Source organism: Tauraco erythrolophus, chromosome 1 (assembly GCF_009769465.1).
Source record: "Tauraco erythrolophus isolate bTauEry1 chromosome 1, bTauEry1.pri, whole genome shotgun sequence".
NCBI lineage: Eukaryota > Metazoa > Chordata > Aves > Musophagiformes > Musophagidae > Tauraco > Tauraco erythrolophus.
In genome coordinates, this window is record NC_141465.1 from 69,703,133 (window position 1) to 69,729,051 (window position 25,919).

The 25,919-nt window shown below is 42.9% G+C and overlaps 1 protein-coding gene across 1 annotated transcript in view; it reads left to right on the forward strand.

The window, feature by feature from the left end:
- The first annotated feature begins 4,113 nt into the window (after positions 1-4,113).
- Positions 4,114-25,919, forward strand: part of CARS2 (cysteinyl-tRNA synthetase 2, mitochondrial) — a 39,959-nt gene continuing 18,153 nt past the window's right edge. The window contains exons 1-9 of the mRNA XM_086619944.1: positions 4,114-4,331; positions 4,422-4,472; positions 9,094-9,211; positions 12,009-12,080; positions 12,645-12,750; positions 13,478-13,561; positions 16,040-16,169; positions 18,963-19,096; positions 23,432-23,499. Coding sequence (XP_086476070.1) covers positions 4,114-4,331; positions 4,422-4,472; positions 9,094-9,211; positions 12,009-12,080; positions 12,645-12,750; positions 13,478-13,561; positions 16,040-16,169; positions 18,963-19,096; positions 23,432-23,499 — 981 coding nt within the window. The remainder of the gene's footprint in view (positions 4,332-4,421; positions 4,473-9,093; positions 9,212-12,008; positions 12,081-12,644; positions 12,751-13,477; positions 13,562-16,039; positions 16,170-18,962; positions 19,097-23,431; positions 23,500-25,919) is intronic.

The following is a 25,919-nucleotide window of genomic DNA, read 5'->3' on the forward strand; positions in this document are numbered from 1 at the left end:
CAGGACCCAAACGCTTCTGATGAAAAACAGGCAGCATCTGTTAGAGCAGTTGGCAGGTAGGTTGTCTGAACAACAGTAGAAGGTGTTAAAAACTCAGGGTCCAGCCTACTAGGCTTTTGGTAAGAGCAGGATATTCTGTTCTTTATGTCCACTGACAAAATTTATTTTGCAGTTTTATTTCATTTCCCCAGAATCACTCTTTTAGAATAGGTATCTCAATATGATTTCTCTTTTATAAAACATACTATTTAACTTTGTGAATATCTGGGGGGACGGCCGCTCAACGTCTACAATATTTCTGAGTCAAGCATTTGTAATAAGTTGAGACAATTTTTATTCTCCTTTTACAAATTAAACGAGATTCTTAGATAAACTGATAAGCACCTAGGTTTTGTAAAATAAAAGGACTATAAAAGGTAAGTCAAAACCTATCTATTATTACAGACTACTACAGCGTGCGAAGAGAAATTCAGTCCACTGCAGTGGATTGAGTTCATCTTCACTTTTGGTTTATAGTTTGTCTTTACAACCTTTTCCCCCCTTATTTTCTCACGGTCGGCTTCCTTGCCAGGTTCCTGAACTAGAATCCGACAAGAAGGGCAACAGATACTTGAAACGTGCTCTTGATAACACAACAAATGCCGCCTTTCTCCTCTGTTAACAATTCTAAGATGGTATGGTTTAATTTTTTAGAAGAAAAACGCAGCACCTTTAGCAGCAGGGAGAAAACTGTAAAACCTTACAACGCATGTATCTCATAACAATAAATAAAAGGAAAAATGAATTTTTAGCTTGATTTTTGCTTATTTACTTAGGATACAAAACATGCTCTGGGATTTGCTCACTGATCTTACCTCTTGGGGACAAATCTCATTAGTAGTCCTGGTCTGAATACCTGGGTCTGGAAACTGCAAAAATACAGGAGGAGCCAGGTGAGCCAGAACCCCCAAAGATCTTCTCTGCCTACCACAGAAGTGTTGCAGAACTGCCAGTGGAGAGCACACACAGCTGTGCTTCTACCAGATTTTCCTTTTTGATCAAGCCTGGAGAGGAAACATTGCCTTGCACATGCAGACAAAGGGATAGAAAATACATAAATCTTTTCTAAGGCATTCAGGAGTCACCTCTTTACCTGGAGAGTTTCAGTTTTTATTTTAAAAAAGGAAGTTTTAGCCTTAACGGCTCCTAAGAAAAATGTGAGAAGATGATCTGACGACACTAAATACATGGCGTCCCCTTGAAACAACAGTTTATCTGAAGCTCAGACACACCTCAGAGGGATTTTGACCAAGAGATTTACTGCTCTGCAGACCACTTCTCCTACTAGCTATTCAGCAGAAAATACAGGAGTACAGCAGCCCCCAGGCCTGGTATCAATCAGGTGTACCTGGCTCCAGCTGCTGGCAACCTCTAAAGGCATCTTCTACTCCACATGGAAGCAGAGATGAATCTCCTGATGGAGGCAGAAAATCCTTTGCCGCTATTCTGCCTCTCTGGTAGACAAGTATTGTCTCATTCCACATGTCTCAGCCTAGGAATAGGGGTATTGGGAAGGGAGGTAGTTACAGGTGGCATAAGTAGAGGTGTGCTTGCAGCCATAGATCGATTGTTTCTGAGAATGTTGGCATTTTTAAAATACATAATTTACGGTTCTAATCCATCAGGATTAGTATTGCTTTCCATTTGAAATTATATTCTTTTGGTACTTCAGTGCTTGTAGAATACTTTACACCATTCCACTGAATTTATTCTACTGATTTAAAACAAAACTCAAGTGTGAATAACGTTAACTGTTTATTTCAGGTGTTTAATAATTGTGGCCTTTCTTACCCTCAGAAAATAATGTTTTATAGCAGAGGTTTCTGGACTAAATGCTAAAAGCCAGTCTGGACAGCACAGACACTAAACCACCAGGGAAAGAAAAAGCTCCTGCATTCTTCTGATCTGTTGGCAGTTTCATCCATGATAGCTAAATTGGAATTAAGGCTAAAAAACATCCATTGTTACTTAGTATTGATTTGGACTCTGTCAAAGTGCTCGGCACCGTACACAACAAAGAAGACAACAGAGTTAATGACAACTCTTAACAGGATGTGTGTTGAACAGCAAAGACATCAAAACCAGCTCACTATGGAAACTGAAGTAATTGGCTTGTGAAGCTTCCCGAGAAACATGTAAAGCAAACATTTACAAAGGTTATTGGATGGTGTCTTCAGTTTCATCCTAGCTAGTCTCAAATTAGCAAGCCCAGAAAATAGGTTTCTTATTTGATCGAGAAGTTAAGATTGTTAAATGAAAAATACTGTGGAAAGTGCGTATTAAGAAAAAAAAGGAAACCCTTGTCACCGGTAGGGCTTTGTATCTGATACTCTCTAAAATGAAGCAGGATGTAGACGGACATCTATTATTATGTAAAAGCAATGATTTTAAATGATCGTATTACATATGAGAAAAATCTATCAAACCTGTCTTGGCAGACAGAAGAGGAAACAACACAAGGACTTATGTGAGGCAGTTCACCGCAGGCAGACCTATTCCCTGCAGTGTCCTATCAAGAAAGGCTGCGATCACTCAGTATTACCTTCCTCCCAAAGGCCAACGAGATGCTTTCGCAGGTGAGCAATGCATTGGTCGGGGAGACCTCACAAAGCTTCACTCTCAACAACCTGCTTGGAGGCTCCCGTGGAGGAAGACAGTCGGGAGCGGGGCAGAGAGCATGTGCTGGAACTGGCGGTTCACTCTTCTCATGAAAGAGCGAGGGTGGCTGCAACTGGAGCTAACAGGCCTCAACTTCAGCACGTGCCAGGAGGATGCTTCCTAAAAATGGCAGTAGACCTGCGGTACTCCTTGCCAAAGGCTGAAGTTGATGTGTGTTCACAGAGGCTGGGAGATTAATGGTAGAGCAATCCACTGCGGGAGGGGAAAAAAAAACATGGAGGGAAGAAAAAAAAAAAAACCAGCCTCAAAGCATTCAGCTGAGGAAGTCATCTGGTTGGAAGCTGGGAGAGCAGCAAGGAAAATATTATATATGCTTGTGGAGTTCTCACTTGTTTCCTTGGTACCTGCTCATAGTTACTTTTGGAAACAAGATGCCAGTTAAAGAAGACTTTTGGCAACGCTTATGTCGGTTTCATTATGCTTTTATTCACTCAAGTTAAGTAGCTCATAGTTTCCAAATTGGGTCAAGGCACTGCAGCCAGTTAAGCTCTGTTTCCTTGGTATGCTCTGAAAGAAAAAAAAAAAAAATCCACGATGAGAGAAGCATCATTATAAAACACGTCCTTTAATTTTCCTGACACCGGCAAGGAAGCAGACCTTGGCAATCAGCTGGCTAATGCACAGGGTACCTCACTGAGCACCTGGGAGTGTTTCACATCATTTTTGAAAATATCCGAGTTGGGTAGAACTTTACACAGGTACATGGAAACAGGGGTGCAGAAGTGTTTTTTTGAGACTGACTTATCAAATCCCTCACGGGAACGTCACACCACGTTTTTCTTTCGGAGGCTAGCAGCCTGCCTGCCCTCCCCTGACCTCAAGGCACTGTAAAACAGAGTCAGTCCCGTCTGACCAAAACGACGTGAACACAGCGGAGACCGTTTATTCCGTATTTCCTACAAATTATCACATATTTCCTACAAATTATCACATATTTCCTACAAACGCTCCCACTGAAAACCTCGGCGAGAAGAAACCGCGCGCTGATGCAGCCGACCCGCAGCACGAGGCGGGGTACCCCCGCCCGCACCCCCGGGCTCCCCCGCCGCGCCCCAGCCCGCCGGACTCACCGCGGGGCCGCGCCGAGGAGCGCCCTCCGCCCGCACCGGGCCGGGCCGGGCCTCCGCGGGCGCCGGCGGCCGCAGGGCTGACCCAGCGGCCCGGCAGGAGGCGGAGGCAGCGGCGGGCGGGCCGCGCCCCCTTCCCGCAGGCCCCTCCTCTTCCTGCCGCTCCGGCTGTAGCTACCCCGCTCGGCTGCTGTTTCCCGGCACAGGCGGCGCGGGTGTCGCGGCGACAGGCGCGGCGCGTTGTCCCCGCTCCCTTCGCCCCCTCCCCGCGGGGAGGCGGAGCCGCCGGTTCCCCGCCCGCCCGTGGCTGGGGTGGGGGGCTGCGGCCATGCTGCGCGGAGCGGCCGCGGCGGCGGCCCGGCGGTGCGGCCCCGGCCCCGGCCCCGACCCCGGCGGGAGGAAGGCGGCGGTGCGGTGGTGTTGCAGCGCGGCGCGGCGGCGGGAGTGGGTGCCGCCGGCGGGGTGGGACAGCGGGATCGTGGCTTACAACAGCCGGAGCCGGAGCAAGGAGCCGCTCGTCCTGGCGGCGGAAGGGCTGGCGACCTGGTAGCGCCTTGCGGGGCGGCGGGCGGCTGCGGGGCTGCCGGGGGGGCCGGGCTGGGGGTGACGGGTGCGGTTTGCTTCCCTTCTCCGCAGGTACAGCTGCGGGCCGACGGTGTACGACCGGGCGCACCTCGGGCACGCCTGGTGAGTCGCGGCTGTCCCTGATCGCGGGGCGGGGGGGGATGTCCTGTCCTGTCCTGAGCGGGAGCGGCGGAGCGGGCAGCGCGCGTGCGGGTGACAGACCCCGCGTCTGGTGACAGACCCGCCAGCAGCCGCTGCGGGGGCACTGGCTCTTCCCCTCCTATTCCATGCAAAGGGCAAAATCCTTTTTGAGTGGTTGGGTTTTTTTCCCCTCTTGGCCTCAGGAAGCAGGGAAGGGACTGTTGGTGCAGCTCCTCCAGAAAGAGACGAAAGAGTGGGGTGGAAAGTAGGAAGAAAGTGCGCTTTTTTGCTGGGCAGGGTGAGTGGTTTCAGGTCATACCGGCGTAACGTGACCTCATGTGCAGAGGAGTTGGGATCCTGGAGCAGAGCCTCTTCTGTGAAACGATGGTTCTGCCTCCAGTTGAGTTTGGACGCTGTGGCAGCACCAAGGAAGAGCCGTTCAGGGTCGGCTGTTAAAAAGATGCTTTTAAGGTTAATAGGTTAATAGGTAAACGTATCTGTTCTTACGCTGGAAATATAAAATTATTTATTTTGGGTATATATATGGTAGCATGGTTGGAAAGTACAGGTAGCTTAAAGGTATTTTTGCATAGTAACAGTTCAACGGCTTAATGTGTTTAAAAAAACCCAACCAAAGCAGCACAGCATTTTCTCCATAGGTCGTTTGAGTAATTACAATAATAAACCAGCTTCGTTGTAAGTAATCTTGAAAAAAAATAAATAAACCAGAAGAAGGTTGCTGCCAGTTGTTTTAAAATGCACCTGATAAGAAGACACGCAGGGTGCCTGTGAAGCTGGCGGGAGTTGCAGCAGCTCAGATGCGTCAGAACAACTGTCTCTGAATTCTTAAAAAAACAAGAGACATTGGACTCCTTGGAAGAGCAGGGGTTTCTCAGATAATTGCCATCCGTATGAAGATCAGATGACTTGTATTTGAGTAATTCCCTTTTAATGTAGGGCATTTCACAGCTTCTGGTCCCTTCTCAACTTCTTTCAGAAACTTGCGTTGGATTTTGCTCAATGTTGAGCCATTGTAGTACTGCATCACATCTCCTTTCTGTAAAAGGGAAGGTTTAAAATACCAATAATGTGAAAATACTGTTGGCTACCTCTTCTTAAACGCTGCTGTACTGTTGTGTGTATGTGGTGGTGTCTTTTTCCTCCTTGCTTTTGTCTGGTCTTAGCAGAAAGCCAACCAAGCTTTTTACTGGTGATTTAAAAAAAAGAAACGATGTCTTGAATTATTTTTTCTGTACATAGTACCTTCAGGGGAACTTTGCTATGATTTTTTAAAAAAATATAAATTTGTGTATTTAAATCTAAAGTTATTGTAATACAAGCTATGTTACAGTTTACCTTGAAATAATTACAGATTAAAATCATCACTTGATAGCAACTGTATAAAAAGATGCTAATACATTTCTTTTCTTCATCACTCAGTCAAGGTTCTGTAGTATGGTAGGGCCTGTCTTCCCAGGTGTGCTGTAATGGGAGGGAATTGCAGAAGTGCTCCTGTCCCTAGGGCACAATTGATTGATGCTGTAAAACATTTTTTTTTTTAATTTAATGATTTTGTGTTTTAGGGTTTTAAATGCTTCCTGAGATTGCTGAGCAAAAGGCAATCTTTAATACCATGAGGAGCAAAATGGAAGCAGGGAACAGCGTCTGCAGAGCATTTCCAGCTCTTTTGCTCTCTTTCCTCTCTGGATGTGTGCATGGTGCTCTTTTAACATAATGTCTCACTAATGAGACGTTATAATGAGGAAGGAGAGGTAGGAGCATCTCCTTGCAGCACCCGGGGCTGTGGAATAGAGTGTCTTGTACCACCTTGGCATGCTCTGCCCGGGTCTCTCTTTGCTAGAACAGATACTAAGGGGTATAGTGGATCCAGAGCACAATGTTTGTAAATGTGAATGTCTCCGAAAGGAGAATTTCACCTTTTGGTCTTCCATCTCTCTGTGGCGTTTAAATGTCTGTTTTTGTCAGTGGTTCTCCTTGTTGTCTTGCCTTCAGGCTCTCTTGATTAAAGGAGGGAGTAGGAAGGTCTTGCTCTCTCTGCCTGTTCTTTTACCCGTCTCTTTTTATCCCAAATGTCTAAACTAACGATTTCAAGCTTTCCTGATACAGAGGTTTGCTGTACGTCTGTGCCACCTGGGTTTGACCTTTTCACTTGCTGAGTTAAGAAGGAATAGTTAGGGCTGAATATCACCTTCGGAGCGATGTATCATACAGATAAGTAGCTGTGTTACACTCTTTCTACTGCTTCTTTAGTGCCTTCACGTGTTGTTTCCTGTACCGCTGTGGTGCGGCAAGATGCCTGCGCCGAACACCTTCCTCTCTCGTTTCTGATGAGTTAAACCCTCCAGCGTGTGAGGAGTTGGCTGTTCCTTCCCAGCGTCTGTGGTCTTGCACATATCAGTGTTGACGTCCTGTTGCTCAGCTGATTTGTTCAGGATGGTGGAGCACTCTTGATTTTCTTTTTTTTTTAATTTGTTTATTTTTTTTTTTCCTGGTAGCTAGATCCAACTGTAGAGCTTCTGTAGGCACAACTGGAATGCTCGCTGCCCATGGGGGTCTACAGGCCAGGAAACACAGAGGGAAAGAGCACGAAGTCAAGTGGAGTGATGGCTGTTGCTACAGTGCCACTCATGTAAAATACCATTGTTTTGTCACACTCTTGCAGCGTGTTATCTTAGAATTCCTTTTTTCCCCTTCTTTTTACATTTGACTGGTGGCAGGCTCAACAAACGCAGCAGGTAATAATGCAGGAACAAATAATGGAAATGAGCTTGAGATCCTTGAGAAGAATTTGAAAATAAATAGCATCATTAGCTTTCACCCTTCCTCTTTCCCCTCCATCAGGGTTTCTTATTTCTCTAATTAATCCAACTTTCGCTAGTGTGTTGTGCTTCCAGACTTGAAAACAGGTGCTCTGTATGCCTTGATACAGTATCCAAAACTTAATTCTGTATAAAGGAAAAAATGACACCAGCAGATAACATCACCTTTTCCCTCCGTTCTGAGGCTGCCCTTGATTGTGCTGGTATGAGCTGCAGCCTGGTTGGCATCCAGGTTCCTGACTGAATGCTCAGAAATAAGAGTAAACCCAAGCACGAGAGATTTCATTCAGTCCCTTGTGCCTGCTCTGCCGCTCCCCTGATTTCAACTGTTTGATATGCTTTTCAGTCCTGAAGTGGTAAGGACTCTGCTTTCTGAGGTGCCAGGAGATCTGCTCTGGCTCTTGCAATGTTTCTTCCAATCAAATCAGTTGGAAGATCAGAGGAGAGGGAACAGTGCAAAATTTGTGTCGGCTGTGGGAACTAGGACTGCAGAGCTGTTAAATCTAATATCAAGCTTTTGATGCTGGCACTGTTCCTCTGAACAGGTTCCAAAGACCAATTTAATATTCTTACGGAATCGTGTCACCACATTAGATGAACGTTACTCCTAGTGAACTGGTATTCGTTAAAAACTGTCTCTCTGGCAGCATGTGCCACCTTTCAGAAAGCATCTTTCATAAACATAGGCGTAGTACAGACAGCTACAACAAAAAGTATTTTTCTTTGTCAAGATATTACACATCCGTAAATCTGAACCTTAATGCCACCTGGTCCCTGCTGCTACGGGGAAGGATGCGAATCCGTTTCCAGTATTTACTTGGACTTCTTTGCTCTGACAGCCGCAGGAGTCACGGTTCCTGAGGTGCTGTGGGTGAAATGGGAACCTGTAGGTCTGGGAGTATCCTTTTGGGCTCCGTTTTCTCCAAAGCCAGCGCAGGCTGCGGATTCTCATCGCCTTGCCGGGCGGACTCAGAGCCTCTGGTCACCTTCTAATATCTCACCTAACAATTGGGTTTTACTCAGTCAAAGCGTATTTTGAGAATTAGGAGTAGAGGGCCTGTGATGGGCAGAAGGGGCTGCCACAGCCCTATACGGCTTGTAGGTACATCAATCTATCAGTGTTAAATACTCTGTTTTGTGGTGAAGAGCCTGAACAATTTTGAAAATTTATTACCGAGTGTAAATAAAACAAAATAACCTCCAGAACAGCTCTTCTTTGCTATCAGAAAAGATCTGTGGTGGTGTGTGGATGAAATAGCTTATTAGTGGCTGGTAGTTGTGGTTGTTACTCAACCCTGAGCAAACTTCATGTGAAGGCTGTTTTATTTCTCCCTGTTCTTCTGCCCTGTGGCTTTTGAAAACCTGTTAGAATATACAAAGCCCGAGGGATGTGTTTCAAGAATGTCCGATCTGTGTGTCTGTTCATACTGTTCACTTCGAGAGAGTCTCCTGGCTCACGCGTAGCTTCTGATATGTGCTTTGGTGCTCAAATAAAGAGATGCAACAAAAGAAAACACTCAGAAAATTTGATGTAATGTGTCGCTAATGCCAGAAGAGGGTAGGCCAGTTCAAGGGAAATTTGCTTGACTTTTGTGCAGGTGGCACTTTGTTTTGGAAAAGCACTTTATGCACTGAAGACCTTCTCGTTGCAAGTCTTAGGTTATTTAGATTGTCCCTGTGGCTCTTAGTGCCGTTGGTTATTTCTGTATCAGTTTATTCTTACTCCTGCATGTTTAAAAGCTCATGTTTTTTTTCTCTTCCAGCTCCTATGTTAGGTTTGATATAATTCGAAGGATAATGACTAGGTTTTTTGGAATTGAAGTTATCATGGTGATGGGGATCACAGACATAGATGACAAGATAATAAAAAGAGCCAACGAGGTAGGTGTTTGCTGCAGTCTTTGACCCAAACTTTTGGTATTTTCTACAGCTACTTACATAGGAAAACTAACCTGAGTAGTTTTTTTTTTTCCTTGAGTTTTGTTTGTTTTAATTAGTAAATAATAAATGTTGAGATTTCTGGTCCCCTAGCATGGCAGTACTGGGGCTGGGAGTCAGGAGGGCTGGGTGTTGAGAGCTGGGTGGAGGTAAATGAGTGCAGAGTGGTGTGAGAAGGAGAGGTGTGGGGGGGCTGCATTACAGCACCCGCAGTCAGCATCCTCCTGCCCTCGCTCCCTGCCTGGGAGGCCAGCAGGGAACAAAATGCCAGGGCGAACCCTCTGCACAGCTGGAGAGTATCTTATCCCCAGAACTTAGCAGCCAGTTGGCTTCTGGCTGTGTTCTGGAGAAGCGTTGCGTTCCGTCGATGGTAAAAGGCAGAACATAACGGTGTTACTGCACGTGAGGCTGAGGGTGTTTCCTCAAAGGTGCTGAGCAGCATCTAGCTGCAACGTCAGCGCCTTGGAAAGCTTTATCAGTCTTGCCGAGTTCATCACCTACGTGAAAGCTGACATGGAGCGTATGGGTAAGTCTTGATAAGACTGAGGCGTGGTGGATGGATTAATACAAAAATGGCAGAATAAAAGAAACGAACACAACCAAACCTTTCACTGAATTCTCAAGGTTGTTGGTGTGATGAAAGGTTTTATGGCTATAAGCTGTTCTCAGTTGGATTTTAATCAGTCTTTTTTTACCAGCTGAGCTTGGTGTATGAGTGAATGATTATTCCAATTATTTACTTTTTTTTTTGGAAATGTGTTTTGGACTCTGAAACACTAAGAATGTATTCTATGTTTTATTGTGCGATTTGGATTTTTTTATTTGTTTTGATTTTGGAATCTGTAAGTCGTCTTCTGGATGATAAATGAATGTGTTACATCACATTGCAGTTGCAAGCTTTAAGCTTGTTTCTTGGGGCTAGAGAATTGACAGTTGTCACTTTTATTTAATCTTTAAGTAAACAGTTACTATTGCGGTTAAATATAGGGCACTGCATTCAAACGGATACTAGCATGCCGCTCCTGTAGAAATAGACGTGTATTCCCTTAGTCCATTTACTTGCAGTTTTCCAAGGCAGTAGACCGTCTTAAAACAAACAAAAAAATAACATACTAACAACAAAAAAACCCTACAACCCCCCCAGGCATTTTAAATCTATATGTGTGCTTTTTTTTTCCTTATTGGTAGAACATTATGGATATTTTATGTTTGAGGAGGGGGAAATGACATGATGTTTTAAAAGAATTTGTGTTCATTTACTGCATTATTTGGTTTTATGAAGTAATCTTGTTGTGGCCTTGTTTGTGACTTTTTGAAATACCTGCTCTGCTTCACACATTTTGTTTGGATGGCCAAGGGCTCTAGCTCAGTAGCCTGATTTTGTTGTTGGGACCTCTGTAGCTGAAGCATTACAGCGGTAGGATCGATGTACTTAAGCTTGTTCTCCATCCTCTGGTCAGATTCATCAAGAGGAAACCTGAAAGTTGGGCATCTAGTCTATGATGAGCATGCTGCACGTCCTCAGTGGTCCTCTCAGAGAGAGATGAGTCTCTTTGTGTTTTGAACATCCGTTTGAACAGGAGGAGTTTCCCCATCCCTTTGTCTCTCTGCTGATCGAAGAAGCAGCTGAGCTGTCTAGGGAGATGAGTCCCATTGCTGGGATCTGGAAGAGGACTCTCTCTGGTCTGTAGGCAGAAGCATGCCTTTGTTTCTCAGTGCTGAGCATCTTCCTCACTTCATTGCCAGATGAGCATCTGATCTGTCTTCAGCAGAACTCCTTCCTTGTCCAGGAGTGTGTCCAAATAGTGGTACCCACCTGCACTCTGAAAATCAGACCCCTTAAAGATGCTCTAGTATTTAATTGGAAGCGATGAAACTGGATTTATTTTGTTACTGATTCAGTTTTCTGCAAGCTGAATCAGAATCTTGCCTCTTCCCCAGTAGGTTCCCCTCAGAGAAGATGTAAGAGCTGCCATTTGAAACACTTTGATATCATGGTTTTGCTTGCTAGGGCAGGTTTTGCCGTCATGCATCTTTCAAGCCCTGGCCTCTTCTGAATATTTGAGAACAAGTATCTTGACACGTGCAAGTTGTCTCTCTCCTTTCGGGTTGTGCTTTCTCATTACTTCTGTGAAGATCCCTGTTCCTGGCCGTCATCCCGGGACTGAGGAATGCAGGGAAGGTGCTTGAGAAGTACCGCGCTTGGCAAAGCGTGGGACTGGTTTTCAGTTCGTTTCTCCTGATTGTGCTGAGATCTATGAGTAACAGTGATCAGCTAAAACGGCTTATTTTTCTTAATCACTGAAAGTTAATATCCTGTCTCATCCTGCGAGTCTCTGATCTGTCTTTCTGACATGTAGGTGGTATCGGTGTCCCCTGCCAATAAGCTGAATGAATTTCACATCCCATGAATTGTGTTATATCTTGTCACTGGAAAGACCTCCTCAAGAGGATAATAACAGGGGAGGACAGGAGTTTGTTATTTTAATCTTTGGTTGCTTTCTCTTACAAGATAGGTATTAATATTTTGGCAATTTGGAAGAGTAAATGAAATACTACTTTTAAGTTATTTATAACTTAAATCTCCTCCTCATGAATGTTGGATTAATAAGGCTTTCTGACTCTTTACCTTGGGGGCTCTGTAAGTCTTCCAATTAGCTATTAACTATCTGATAAAAGATTGCAATATTTTATATTGCTACTTTGATTTATGATTTACTAATCCGCTTCTCTTTTTCAGATGAATCTATCACCAGTAGCTCTTGCTCGTATTTATGAAGAAGACTTCAAACAAGATATGGCTGCCTTAAAGGTACAGATACTGAAGCTTCTAAATTTAAGAGTATTTTAAAGCAATTATTTTGATAAGGAATGTGATTTTAACAGTTTGATCTGAAAAAATAAATTGATTGCTCACGTGATGAAGTGTTGCTTGGAAACTGATTTACTTTTTCATTCTTCTGGAAAGACGTTGCACACCTTTTGAGTAAGGAAACGAGGGGAGAAGCAAACCCAAGCTTTGGAATGAACAAGTTAAATTTCTTTAGGAACATGATTTTTTTGCCCCATGCAATAGAGTGTTGGTTCACAGATAGTACATCAAAGATTCTTTCTTTGACTTCAGGTGACTTTGCTTCTTGTCTGTTGTTAAGGAGGGAGGAAGCCGCTGGGAAAAATTAGTGGATTTTTTTTTGCCACTTCTCAAAGAGTTTTTTTGTGTATTATCTGAAATGCTGCTTATGACCTGTTTATGATACTTTTTATGATACATAAAATTGAGGAGAATGTTCTTTAAAGTTTATTTCTTAGATGGAATAGGCTTGTCAGCAGTATGTTTCGTACAGGCTGATGAGATGCTACTCTTTCTTCATTTAAGGTCCTTCCGCCTACAACATACATGAGAGTGACTGACAACATTCCTCAGATAATTTCCTTTATAAAAACAATAATTGCTAGTGGACAAGCTTACGCAACCTCACAAGGTGAGACTTACAGCAAGGCAACTCCTTGTTCGGCACACGCACAGGAAATGAACACTCTTAATAATCCTGTTTCGGGATCAGATGAGATAGCCTGTGCCAGGCTTTCCGTCTGTTGATTAACAGACAGGGTGTGAGCAACTCGTTTGTGATGACAGGAGCGGGCAGAACAGCTCTTACTTGATTTCTAAGTTAAGTGTAGCTCATTACTTAATATAATTGTTCATTGTAATGAACTGCTATCTAAGCTCCTCTGGGGAGTCCTGGCCTGGCTTCTGTAAGAGAGCTGGGGGAACCTTTTAGCTCTGAACAGGAGATGGGTATCTCCTATGTGCTGTAAAAGATGTGCCTGCAAAGCACAATGTGTGGATTTTTTTTTTTTTTTTTAGCAGAGCTGGTGGTTGTAGAAGGATTTGAGTGTGTTATAGCTGGCGTAGTAGTAAGCTATGTTTCAGTCAGACTGCGGATTGTGCGTGGACAGGGGAGAATCTGGGGAGATTTCCAGAGTACAAAGTTATCCTATGTGCAGAATGAGCACATGCAGTGAGGTTACTGAAAAGCTGTTAACATGGAAAGATATGCTACTACTTTTGCAGTATTCTTGAATTTCTAAATCAGAATTTCAGATGAGAGTTGAAGGACGTTTTGTTTTGGTTTCAGGGAAATGTCGTCTCCTTATCAAAAACATACCCCATCTTTGCTATAAAACTAAATGTTTCTTTTCTATTAGGCAATGTTTATTTTGACGTTAAGTCTTGGGGAAAAAGATATGGAGTACTAACTACTATTTATCCTGATACCCAAGATGAAGCAGGTAAGTTCGTGGCACCAGCTTGTTTGTATTAACGTGTTGTTTGAGCTCATGATGTATCTGTGTGTAAACTTTCATTCAACAGCCTGAACCAGTTTTCTAACCTGTTGTCTATAGCCAGCTTTTTGGTTAATTAAGACTAGATTGCTTTTGTCATTATTTATTGAGGCACTTGCTGTTGCCGGTGCAAGAGGAAACTCGGTGGTTTCTTTTCATACTTGGTTTCACCTATACCTTTGTTCTGGTACCTTACAACAATTAGGGTTCTTAATCAATTTTATTTAAATACTTGGGAGTGGTGGTCTCAGCTGTTGCACTGCCCAGCCGTGAGACAGTTAAGGGTTAATGCAGGGAAACTTCACCTATGGTGTTATTTTTTGGGCAGTTGCACCCTCTGATGCATGCTAACCAGATGAATTTACTTCTTTCATTACTTACCACCTGACTACTGCTAAACAGCCTATTTGTGTGGGGTTGAGCAGTCTCTTGATGGGCTGTGCTAGAGAATGCCTATACCCTTGGCTGCCTGTTTTTTGCTGCAGTTGTCTGGCTGCCGAGCAGAATTGCTGAGCCTTTTTGTAGCTTCTGTAAGTTGAGTACGATCAGGTCTCTGCATTGGAGAATTTGATGCAGGTCTCCTGCATCCTTTCGTATGCTGAAATTCAATATTTCTTCATTGAAAAAAAAAAAAAATCTTTTTGCAATTACTGAAAATGCCAAGCAGGCTGATGCTCAGGAGAATCGCAGCCAGAAACTTCTCACAGCTCCGCTCTGGAGTTGTATCAGCATTACAACCCGCAGAGGGAATGCGTTTTGTCGACAGTTATTTAGAGGCAGTTACTGGCTGCAAAGGCGTTGCCAGTGGGTCAAGGGAGGTGATTCTTCCTCCCTGCTCAGCACTGCTGAGACGTGCCTGGAACGCTGGGTCCAGAGCGGGGCTCCCCAGTACGAGAGACGTGGGCATACCGGAGAAGTGGCCCCAGCAAAGGGCCGCAGATATTATGGAGGTACTGGAGTATGTTTCCTATGGGGAAAGGCTGAGAGAGCTGAGGCTGCTCATCCTGGAGAAGAGAAGGCTCAAGACTGATGCTGTGTTTTACCCTGTTTCCCCTCAGGTCACTTACAACTAAATTTACTGTTATTTCTAATGATTTTGACTGTTGTTTTGTTTATAACCGAGAAAGTGAAGAGTGCTTTTTTGTAGCAATGTACTCAAAAAAAGGAAAGAGGGATGGAGTCAACAGATACTGGTCAGCCAGAGCTTGGCAAACTAGTGAAAAAAGCCAAGGTGAAGATTTGTCATCTTCATATATTTCTGTCCCTTTATTTCTTATAAATTTTGAATGATGAAGCAGGTGTAATGGATTTTTGTAATGTGCCTTCCTTAATATTGCATGACGTTCCGAGTAAAAACTGACTCCGTATAATATCAATAAAGTAGAAGCAGAATGGCTCAAGAAAAATGACCATCTAATAGATCTCCAAAAATAGCTGTGAATCGTCATTAAAATGTGTTGGTATTGGAATGCTCCAGGGATTGATTCAAACCCAGTGATGCACTGTGGTTTTGTTAGCAATCTGAAATAAGTAGAGGAAAGAAGTAAATCTAGCATCAACTGCTGATAAAACAGATGAGCCACTGGTGTTAAATAAGGGAACATAAAACAGTGCGAGTTGCTTGCCAAGCTGGATCCCTTCAGGCCAAATAGCTCTATCGTTCCACATCAGTCAAATGCAAGGTCATGTATTTGTCAGCAAAAAAAATACAGGATCCAGAACCCTGTTCTGTAGCTCCTGCTGGGGAGCGGTGTGTGTCCGATCGGAGGTTAGGAGCCAGCAGAGGCGAACTGTCCCCGCTGCCGTACTGTGGCAAAGAGGGCTGCAGCCTTGGCTGTGTAGCAAAGAGGACAACAAATATAGCTGGGGACGAGACGTTTGTAGAGAGGCCGTTGGTGAAAATGATACTGGAAGGGTCCTATGGTCCATGAATAGTTTTGATTCTCATCTGCATGCTCTTCCTGGTTTTGTAGAATCTGACCTAGAAACTATTTGTGTCCCAGAGAAAAAAAACGTGGGATTTTTTTTTGGTTTGTGGGTTTTGGTTTGGGTTGGTTTTGTTACCTTCTGTGCTGCAGTGCAGTTTGTTTGTCCTGAGAAACTGGCTGATAAGTAACTAAACAAATGATGTAAAACCAGAGAAGGCCAAAAGAACTAAAAGGATAGGATATATTAAAGAATCTTGAATACATCTTTTTAGAAATTTAATTTGGAGTACTCTTTTTTTTTTTTTTTTTTTTTCCCAAATGCTTAACTGAGAAACTGGAGGCCCTGTGTGTAAGGGGAAGGGAGGAAGGCTGCAGGAAAAGAAGCTGAGCAAAAAATACCTGAGTAGTTCTCTAACCACATATTTCCACCTGCTTTCATTTGCTCATCTTCTTAGTTAGAGATGTATCCCATTAACAAATCGCTTATTCTTGGCAGTTGATACTGATAAACGGCATGGTAAAGATTTTGCCCTGTGGAAGGCTGCCAAACCTCAAGAGCTATCTTGGACTTCTCCCTGGGGAAAGGGAAGACCTGGATGGCACATTGAATGCTCCACTATATCAAGGTTAGATTCTTGGATTTTAAATCTAGTACTGGTTTTTGTTTTCAGTCACAGTACAATGGTAGCAGCAGTATTGGAAGTGTTTTTTTCCTGATCAGTAGAAAGCACCAGTTTTAATGTGAGCGTTTTGCGCAATTTGAGATGTCACATGGGGCCCAGACAAACTCTGCTCCACCTTAATGGCGTAGCTGTCTTGCTATGTTTTGGCACCTTCCCTTGAGACAGACGTGGGTATTCGAAATATGCCTTGCAGGATCGCACAGTTGATTAGCAAGTCTTTTAACTTGAGCCGAGTAACCAAAGTTGCAGCGAAAGTTACGGTACCTCTTTAATTGGCCTCCCTTCCATTTCTTGCAGTCTCCATCGGACCTAGTCCAGCATGTAGTGCTGTGTCAGGAGGACAGGGTATAGGATTCCATCCTGACTCCAGCGAGCATATGAGATCTTGCTGGCCTTATCTTAACAGCGGTGGTGGATATGCATGCTAATCATCTAAGTGTGATTCAGCTCTCTTTAAAAGTCAAGCCACAGTATTAAACACTCTGATTTCTCTGTGGCAGCATATTCTGTGGGCAAATGCAAATTGTGTATAGTAGCATTTTGCTTGTAATTGGTTTGAATTAATTTGCTTTTAATTTGGAGTTTTATTTTCTCCACAGGAGAGTAATATTTTGTCCTGGACGGTATTAACTTGACCTATTAATTTTTGCTTTGAAAAAAGAGACTCTGACTCTTCTCTCATGGAAGATTGATAGTGGTACTTAGTTTTGCATTAGTCTCAGATATTTTTTTGGAAGCTGATAACAAATTATTTAGATCTAGCCCTGTTTAACTTGAGAGTTTTCAACCTAAGCTGAAAGTGGATGGAACAGGTGCTTTAGGTTTCTCTTTCATATGCTTTGCTGGTGCACCTAGGATTGTTAGCCATTACTACCTGATTGTGAAAGGTGTTTATAAAGGTAATTTTCTGTCTGTAAAAAGTTTCAGCACCATGAAACAGTTCTTAAAGCAACAGAAGTGCACAAAAACATGCTGTATTTGAAGTGCAGCCTGTGACAGAAGTGCATGCTAGGTAAGAAATGCCAGCCCATTACAAAATGGCTTATCTGCTAATGTGGTGCTCTTTATAGTCTGCATTTCCTTCTGGAAAAACTTACTTTACTGCAGCTGGATGAGGCTCCTGCCATGTAAATAAGAATTGACCCATGCAGAGCATAAGTGTAGTAATCTTGGACTGTGAAAAGTAGAGAGCTTATTTTGGTAAGTTCCCTAAAATGTTTGGCCATCCCAGTCAGCTGTCAAAGGCCCATTTTAAGCAATGCCTACTTACCTGTCTGTTTTGCCAAAGATCTCGAACCACTTTAAGTAAGCTAGGTGAGCTAATTTGGAAAAGTCTTTGAAGCGTGCCTGGGGAAGGGGAATGAGAAAGGCACTGGTCTCTAACGCAGCCCTGGAGGAGGGAACCACCTGCTGTGATTTTTAGGTCTGATCTTCTCTCTGGAGTTTCCCTGGCGGCGAGATGGGCTGCTCCTCCTGCCCGTCAGTGTTTTGCAGATCTGTCTCTCTCATGTCCCCAGCTTTTGATGGTTTTGTTGGAAGAAACAGCAAGTGGGCAGTGCTTCTCTGTAGATGGCACAAGGGGAGGCATGAGCTGGGGCAGCTCCTGGGAAGATTCGTGCTTAAGCTGGCTTTGGAGTGGGCAGGAGGAAGCAGAGGGGCACGAGCGTGGGAAATAGCAACAGCCAGTTTTATTTCCCTCCTCTCTTCTCCTCGTTTTCTTTTCTTCCTGGGCCCCAACTGCTTCTACAGAGCCATCGTGAGCCAGGGTGTTAACAGAGTGTTTTGCCCCAAAAAAGGGACCAAAGTGTTAATGTGTAGCCAGCTACCAGGAGCCGCGTGTTGAGGTGACGTTTGGGAAGACTGCGTGTCTGTGTGTACACACACGTGCATGCATGTGTGGGGCTTGCCTTTTACTTTCTACTCGGGTAGACCTTGCATCTTCCCCAGCTTGAGTGCCCCTGCTTTCCAGGCAGTTAGCATTGATTTACCTCCCTGTGAGTAGGTAAGTGTTGTCTGTGTTTAACAGATGGGCAACATGAAATTATTAACTTGCCCAGCGTGACCTAGCAGAGACTTGCTGGAGCCGTGGACAGAGCGTAGCAGCCTTGACTCCTATCGCAATCTGTCCTATTGCCACATGAATACCTTACTTCCAGCACCAGTATTTGCAGAGAGGCCTGTGCCATGTAAGCCCATGAGTGACCTGCACTGGTGCAGCAGTGCCGTTGGGATGAGAGGAACGGGCTTCGGATATCAGAGGCACTGACACGCTCTTTGGACATCATAACAATATAGGACTAAGTGTTTTCTATGACGACTGCATACGGTATTGCCTGAATTCTTACGGAAAAGGTACAAGATAAAGAATAGCAATACCAAATTTACAGAAATTTTCTTCACTTTGAAGTTGTTAGACAGCTGCCTTGATCTGCAAACCTGATACTGAAACTGTAACAGAACAAGGCAAGGAGATGTCCTGCTTGCCATTCTTTAATCTCGGTTAGAAAAATAATTGCTCCTACCAAGGAGAATTAATTGCAGGCAGATAAGGGTCCTGTCCATACAAGTTCTGCTGCAGTTTCGGTATCCAAGATCTGTGTGAAGTCTTGTTTTAAAACTGCAGTCATTAAATTGTACACTTAAATTTTTGTTGTTTCATCTTGTTCTTTTCTGTATTTCTTTTTACAAAAAGCTTTTGTAGTGTTCTACTTACCGATCAGGAAAATATTGTTACAGTGCAGTGTTTGGAAAGCAGCTGGACATCCATACTGGTGGAATAGATCTTGCATTTCCTCATCATGAAAATGAAATCGCACAGTGCGAGGTGTATCATCAGTGTGACCAATGGGGGAATTACTTTTTGCATTCTGGTAAGTGAAATATTAATCACCTGAAAGGCCCGTACAAATGTAATGGTTTTGGGTTTTAGGTTTGGTGTTTGTATGGTATGAAAACAGATGCTCTACTACATTGACCAGGTCCCTGTCCTCACTAAATGAAGAAACATAAATGAGTGAATCTTGAAACTGTAGAATGAATGCCTTTATTTACAAAGCAGTTTCAGTGAAATACTCTTGAATTTCATCTGGGGAAATGTCCAAATAGTAACGGTATATGTATTGCCCATGTACAGTGTTTACTTCTAATTAAAAATGTGGAAAGAAGAGTTTCCTATAGAATCTCATTCCCTTTCATCTGAGTTTCGTCAAAATTTGTGGGTACTCTTGGTGATAGATTTTCTTCTTTAATTGTATTTTGGCTGTAACAGTCCTGCAGGATTTATAAAACAGAGGGTGAAAATAGTTGATATTTTCCATATGTGTTTATGGAATCCTCCTAAACCCAGAAGTTCCTGCTGTCTTAGAACCAGAACTCACAGTATTTGAAGGCAGAGAGTGGAGGTAGCCGGTGGGCAGGTAGCTGGTTGTAACTGTTTTAAAGCACTGAGAGTAGAATAAACTAGTCTTGTTCTCCAATGTCTTTCAGCATCAATTGCTTGTGGGCTTAAAAATAAATTTTCAGTAGCATGTGGAATGAAGTATCCTGTGTTTGTAAATATGGTGAAAGAATTTTAATCATGATAAGAAAAGACATCTGTGCTGCTAGAAAATAAGAATGGAGAGAATGTTAAGATACAGGAACAGATGAACCGACAAAGCTCACAAAGTTGTGATCTTGCAGAGAAATGTCTGAGCTGGGATGTTTTGTATAGTTTGAAATGTGAGGGAAGCCTTGCAGGCAGATGCTCTGCCACAGCAACTGATCACTGGATGTTCCAGGTGTGCAATTCACGTACCTGTAACTATTCAAATTCTCCTGGAAAGCTTTTTTTTATTCACCAGTAACATTACGCCTGGCGATGGGTGTGAGAAACAAGATTCTTGCTGAAGACTGTAAGCCAGATGCTTTGGTCTACTCTGGTCAGGCATGGCCAGTGAGGTTGCTGGTGGGTAGAGACAAGGAGGTCTGTGACATGTATGGGCTACATAAAGACCAAGTCATTCACCCCTAGGCTCTGTAGAAAAGTGGAGACATTGAGTCTCGTTGCTATGGTCCCTTAACTCTCTCTAGCGCTCAGACCATCTTCAGTGTATCTCTGTTTTCCTACAGAGTGTGAGCAACTTGGTATTGATGTACCCTGTAGGTGTCACAGACCTTGTCACATCCCCCAGCAGTGACCTTGCCAGCTATGCCTGACTGAACTGTACCAAAGTGTCTTTTGCCTGTTTGATCTTTGGTATGCAATACTGCCTGGCATTATGTAGAACTGCTCCTTGCTGCCTTTGCACGATAGCGCTTCAGTGAAGTTTGTGCTGTACAGTGCTTCGAACTACGTCATTGTCAGATGGTACTAGCGCTGTTCCCATTGATGGAAATCTTGAAACTTGTTCTTCCTGTCATAGTCATGGTGGTCCTGGATGATCTCTGAAGAATTGAAGTCAATAGAAAGATTCAAATCTGCAGTCTCTTTCTTGCTGAACAGTACCTTGTGCAAGACGTCTCGGTGACCTCTTTGAAGCCCCTTCCCTGAGTAAGGGATGCAGTTAAGCCTGTGCTATGCTCTGGGAATTGCTTGGGCTTTCTTTTTTATAAACATTTGTACTGTACGGGATGAATATTGATTTCTAGTTTCAGTTCCCTCTCATAAATCAATAGCAATTGTCCAGAGACTGGTGCTCCCTCCAGGGTGTGCTTTGCACTTGGAGTGATGGGGAATTCTCGGCGCTTCCACTGAGATGCACTGGTTACTGCCAGATAGAACCTTCTGTCGAAAACTTTGCGAGCTTGGAATTGAAACTATAGGGGAAATATTCTTTGAAACTAACTAAATAAAAAGGAGTAAATTTTCTTAAAACAGAAGAATAAAAATAATAATAAACCCCACCTTAATTCTAAGGACAATTTGTACACTGAGGTTCTCTAAGAGTTGACAGATTACATTCATTGAGTCAAAAAATTTTGCTGGAGAACGATGGTGTGAATTATTTAGGGCAAATGAGTCAGCTTCAGAAACAAATTATTCTGGTAACAGACTTCGGAATTTTAACAGGCTCAGAAGTGGAGGAGCAATCCCCATTAGAGGAAGAAAATCCCTGCACCAGGGATAAATCTTCTTATAAGGACTTTATTTTTAGACTACTTGTACTCTGGGAAGAGCGCCAAGCCAAAGTTATGAAAATCCTTGAATTTTGTGATTCTTTAATGAAATCCTTCTAAGTGCTGAAACTCTTGAAGAGGAGTATTATTTAAAATTCAGATGTTACCTGTACCTTATTAGGAAAACATAAACTGTTTTAAACTTGGCTGCCTAAAGTTAAGTCAGTCAATATTTAGGCACCTTTGCAAAAGAAAAAAAATAGTAATCGTACCCAGGCTCTTCACCTTGTCCCAGGAGAAGTTTGTCTGTGGGTTTTACTTGAATCACAAGAGCTGCAGGTGTCCAGTGCCTCTGACAGCCTGAATGTTCTTATTGAGGGCCCTGAGTTTAACCAGGCAGCGGTCAATATGACCTCACCTGCTCGCAGGCAGGACAAAAACAATGAAAATGAGACTTTGGGTGGATCATAGATTTCTGCAGTAGCTGGTTCTGGACCTGTAGATCTCTGGATTCTTTCCTACCCTTGATAGAGTGTGTTGTGCAAACTTAAATTTCCATGTGGTCAGAGTAGCATGGGAGGTAGCCTTCTCATGGAGAATCCCCACTGCTTTCAGTCATTGTCAGAACTAGCTAAGACGTGAAACCAGCTGCTTTTTATGCCCCTTTACCAGACCTGAGCGTGTTGCTTTTGTATCCAGATGAGCATAACGGGGATTTTGTCTGCTTGTGCAAGAGAGGGGGTTCCAGGCAAGGCTGCAAAAGCAGCGCTGTGCAGAGAGTAGCACAAAATTCAAAATTGGTCTGCTGAGCAAGAAATGCCACCTCTGCCACCTCCTGTAAAAGCAGAAGCATAATTGTGTGTTGTCCTCGCAGAGCACTCTGAGGCATTGGTAATGCTGGCGCTGCTAAATCTGAAGGAAAGCAGAGCACTGATGCGATATTAGAGAGTAAGAAAAGTTCATGCTTAAAAATCTGCCTCCAAGTATGACTAAGTGCTGGCTTCCGCAGATCACGAAGTGCCTGAAAATTGCTTGTTGGTTGTGGATGCTCGGTAACTTACAGCATTGCTCCTTTATTAGGAGAAGCCAATTAAGGCTTTTAACAACCTTCTGAAGTGATGCTGAGTAGTGGTTTCCTGGCTATGTGTTTGGCATCTCTCTGGCACTGTGAATAATTGATGTTTTCCATCAGCAGTGGTGCTGTGGCTCGCGCAGATGAGGCCCAGGAGTGTACGGCCTGAAGTTGCCAATCTCCTGTCGTGCTTCGACAGAGCTTTCAGTCCTGAAGCCGAGCTCTACGTACTCTCCTAAATACAATGGAGATGGTTACTGCCTTTTTCCTGTACCACAGCCCTGCAAACTGACGGTCCATGTGGCTATTAAAACTAGCAGTGCTCAGAGATTGCATTTTAAAATAAGATAATTCAAATTAGGCATCATAGCTACATCCCTTACTCCCCCTTCTTTTTCTCCGTCTCCCAAAGTCTGGAGAAACAGGGAATATGCAAAAAAAAAAATCTTTTTACAGGTAGGGTGTTTTGAACCAGTACAATAAACTTTTGGAATAAAAAAAAAGTGTAACAGCCACCAGCAAGTAATAAGTACAGAGAATTGTTTGCCTTTGAAGAATTTTGTAATGTGAGATCACTAGAAGATCTTAAAGGTCTTAAAATATTTTTGGAAAGTCAGGAGTAACTGGTAAAGTACTTTTCTGTGAAGATTAAAAAGTATTTGCTTGCTTGTTTTTATCAGTTTATTATCAATTCTGAGCAGGGAGACTTTTTGTTTTTCTTTTCCTTAATGTCTCTGCTCATGATGGTGGTGATTTATTGTTGATGTTTGGTTTGTTTTGTTTTTTAAAAAAATAAATTTATTTACTATGTTTTAAAATTCAGCCAGCCAAAGTTGAGGAAGGAGAGCTTTGCAGGACTGTAGGCAAAGCTACTGAAAAATATGTTGTATGTTACATTGAAATGGTTGTCGCATATCAATCACAGCATATGCTGCCTCTAGTGTTTCCAGTGTCTCAGTGCAGTCTTTCTCATTTACTCCTCATTCAGAAACATGCTTGTTTATCCTGATTAATTAATTTTTTGTTGTTGTTCTAGGGCATTTGCATGTGAAAGGAAGTCAAGAAAAAATGTCCAAGTCATTAAAAAACTATGTAACAATTAAGGTAATCTATTTCTGTGAATTGAAGCAATGTATGTTTGTAATATGTAAATGTTAATCACAGCCATCTTTTGTGCAAACGCTGGAGCACGTGCTTCTGCTGCAGTGAAAGACTTGAAATTGAGTGTTTCTCTCGTGCTGGTGTACCTGTTAGTGCGAATCTGGATGTAGGAAACCCACTTGGACTCAGGATTTGCTTATAACGTGGATCTTACTAGAGCTGAGAGCGTTTGTAGGAGCAGCGTTTGTGCCCAGCACCAGACTTCAGCATTACAGGTTTATAGTAGGAACTCGACAATCTCAAAGGTCTTTTCCAACCTAAACGATTCTGTTCTGTAGTGATGAGTTCTCTCTTGTCTGTCTGCTCTTCAAAGTGCATCTGCTTTTGGGACTTGGAAAAGAGTGGGTGTTTTTGCTTGTTCTGCTTTAGGTGGAATGGGACATAGCGTCAGCGTTTTGGCAGGAAGCTGTTAGGTGTCCTGCAACCGCACTATGCCAGTGGTCTCTGGCATTCTCCTTTATTTTTATATGGTCACCTTGCTGATGCACACAGAGCTTTGTCTTTTGGTGCCCACAAGCTATATGAATGTGTCCTGTTCCAGTTTGGAACTGTGTCCCAAAGTTTTTGGTGTAGCCCAGAGCAGTATTTCTCTGCCGGACGTGTGCAATACAGCTATGCTTGGTGATAGGGTGGCTCCCGTGATGGCTGACAGCTATTGCTAGAAGTGGGTAATTTCCTTCCTTTAGACAAAGCTTGAGAGGCTGTTTTGGCGCATATGTTCCCCTTTGCCCTCTCAGAAGACTTAATTAAAATCCCTTTAAAAAGGAGTTCAGTATGAGCTGCTTTATTCTTAATTCTCCTGATGTTGTCTGGATACAGTTAAGCCCTATCTCCCCCAGCAAAATGACCTGTCGCTCACAATTTTCACAGAAATTTCCCGAGTCTCAGAGAACACTGGACAGGGTGGAGAGATGACCACAAATGCAATGTGTGCAGTTAAAAATAACATACAGAAATGTTCCCCTCCACGTCTGTGGTGGGACTCCTTTGTCTTGCAAAACAAGAACTTCAGGCTCATCTTTCTTCACTCTCTTCTGCTTTTAATTTCTGCCATTACATGTGGCTAACAAATATTAATCCTTCCCTGGAAGCTATTTTCAGTCCAGTGAAACTGAAAAAAAACCCAAAAAACTGCTTGCTGTACAGCCTACTGTGGTCTTGAAAGTTAAGCCCTACATGGAAGTTTTTATGCCTGCTCTGAAAGAGGGGAGGCCTGTCTGGGACACCCTTCTCTGATTTGTTGTTTGTTTGGTTTTTTTTCCCCTTTGAAATAGCTATTAATTCTGGCTCCAAAATCAAGCACTCTGCAATAACGCATGGCTGAGCACCCTGCTTTGAAAGAGCAGTGATACTTTCCCTGTGCTACATTTTGAAAGAAATGCAGAATTGTTTTTTCCAGTTCGGATGATCCTTTCCCAAATTTGAATTTATTTCTGTGCTTTAATCATGTTGTCATACCTCTATGTATTACTGTAAAGCTTCTAGGTGCATTGGGTATGCTCAGTTATGTAGAGTTTATTTAAGAAAAACAAAACAAAACAAAGCCACCTACCAAAACAAACAGTATCACTGTCTATTTCTTGATTTAGCTTGCCCTGACTGCCTCAGATATGCGCATAGCTGGTGCTTTGCTACCTTCAGCGTTCAGGCTGTTTTAGTCTGGTAGCAGAAGCTGAATTTTGAAATATGCATCTTTAAGCAAATGACACTTTCCATATTTTCTCACCTGTATTGACTTCTCCTTATGATTTTCTATTTCAGTGGCACTTTGGTGTGGTACAAACTTACCATCACCGATTTGCAAATTAAAAAAAAAAAAAGCAGGAATGCAATATTCATAGTCAGTTTGCCACAGTGTCCAGCTTTGCTGAGAGCAGAGTTGGAAGTGACTGAATGTTTCATCAGTGTACCTTCCAAGCATTTAAATAATTCTTTATATTATTAGTATAAACTAATTACACTAGTAGTAATACTAATAATTTACTATTTACTATAGTAAATTATTTGTAAAGCTAGAAAAATATTAGGGTGAAATTAATGAGGTTTCACAATTAACACAGCTAAATTCTACCAATATTAAAAAGTTATTTTTGTTCACTCCCTGTTTTCCTTCATACTCTAGTCCTGCAGAAAAAGTACACTTACTTTCTTTTTCAAGAAATCTTTCTTTTTTCATAAAGTTTGCAAAGCTCAGGAGCTGTCCTTTCCTGCAAGATTGTATCTCAGTCTTAGTCTGGTGATTTCAGTTTGTTTTTTTGCAAAAGTCTTTATACAGTCTATGTTTGATCATAATTACAAAGTACTTTTCACTGTCTTATATTTAGCATTGTGTGTATATTTAGGTCTTGTGTATATATATATAC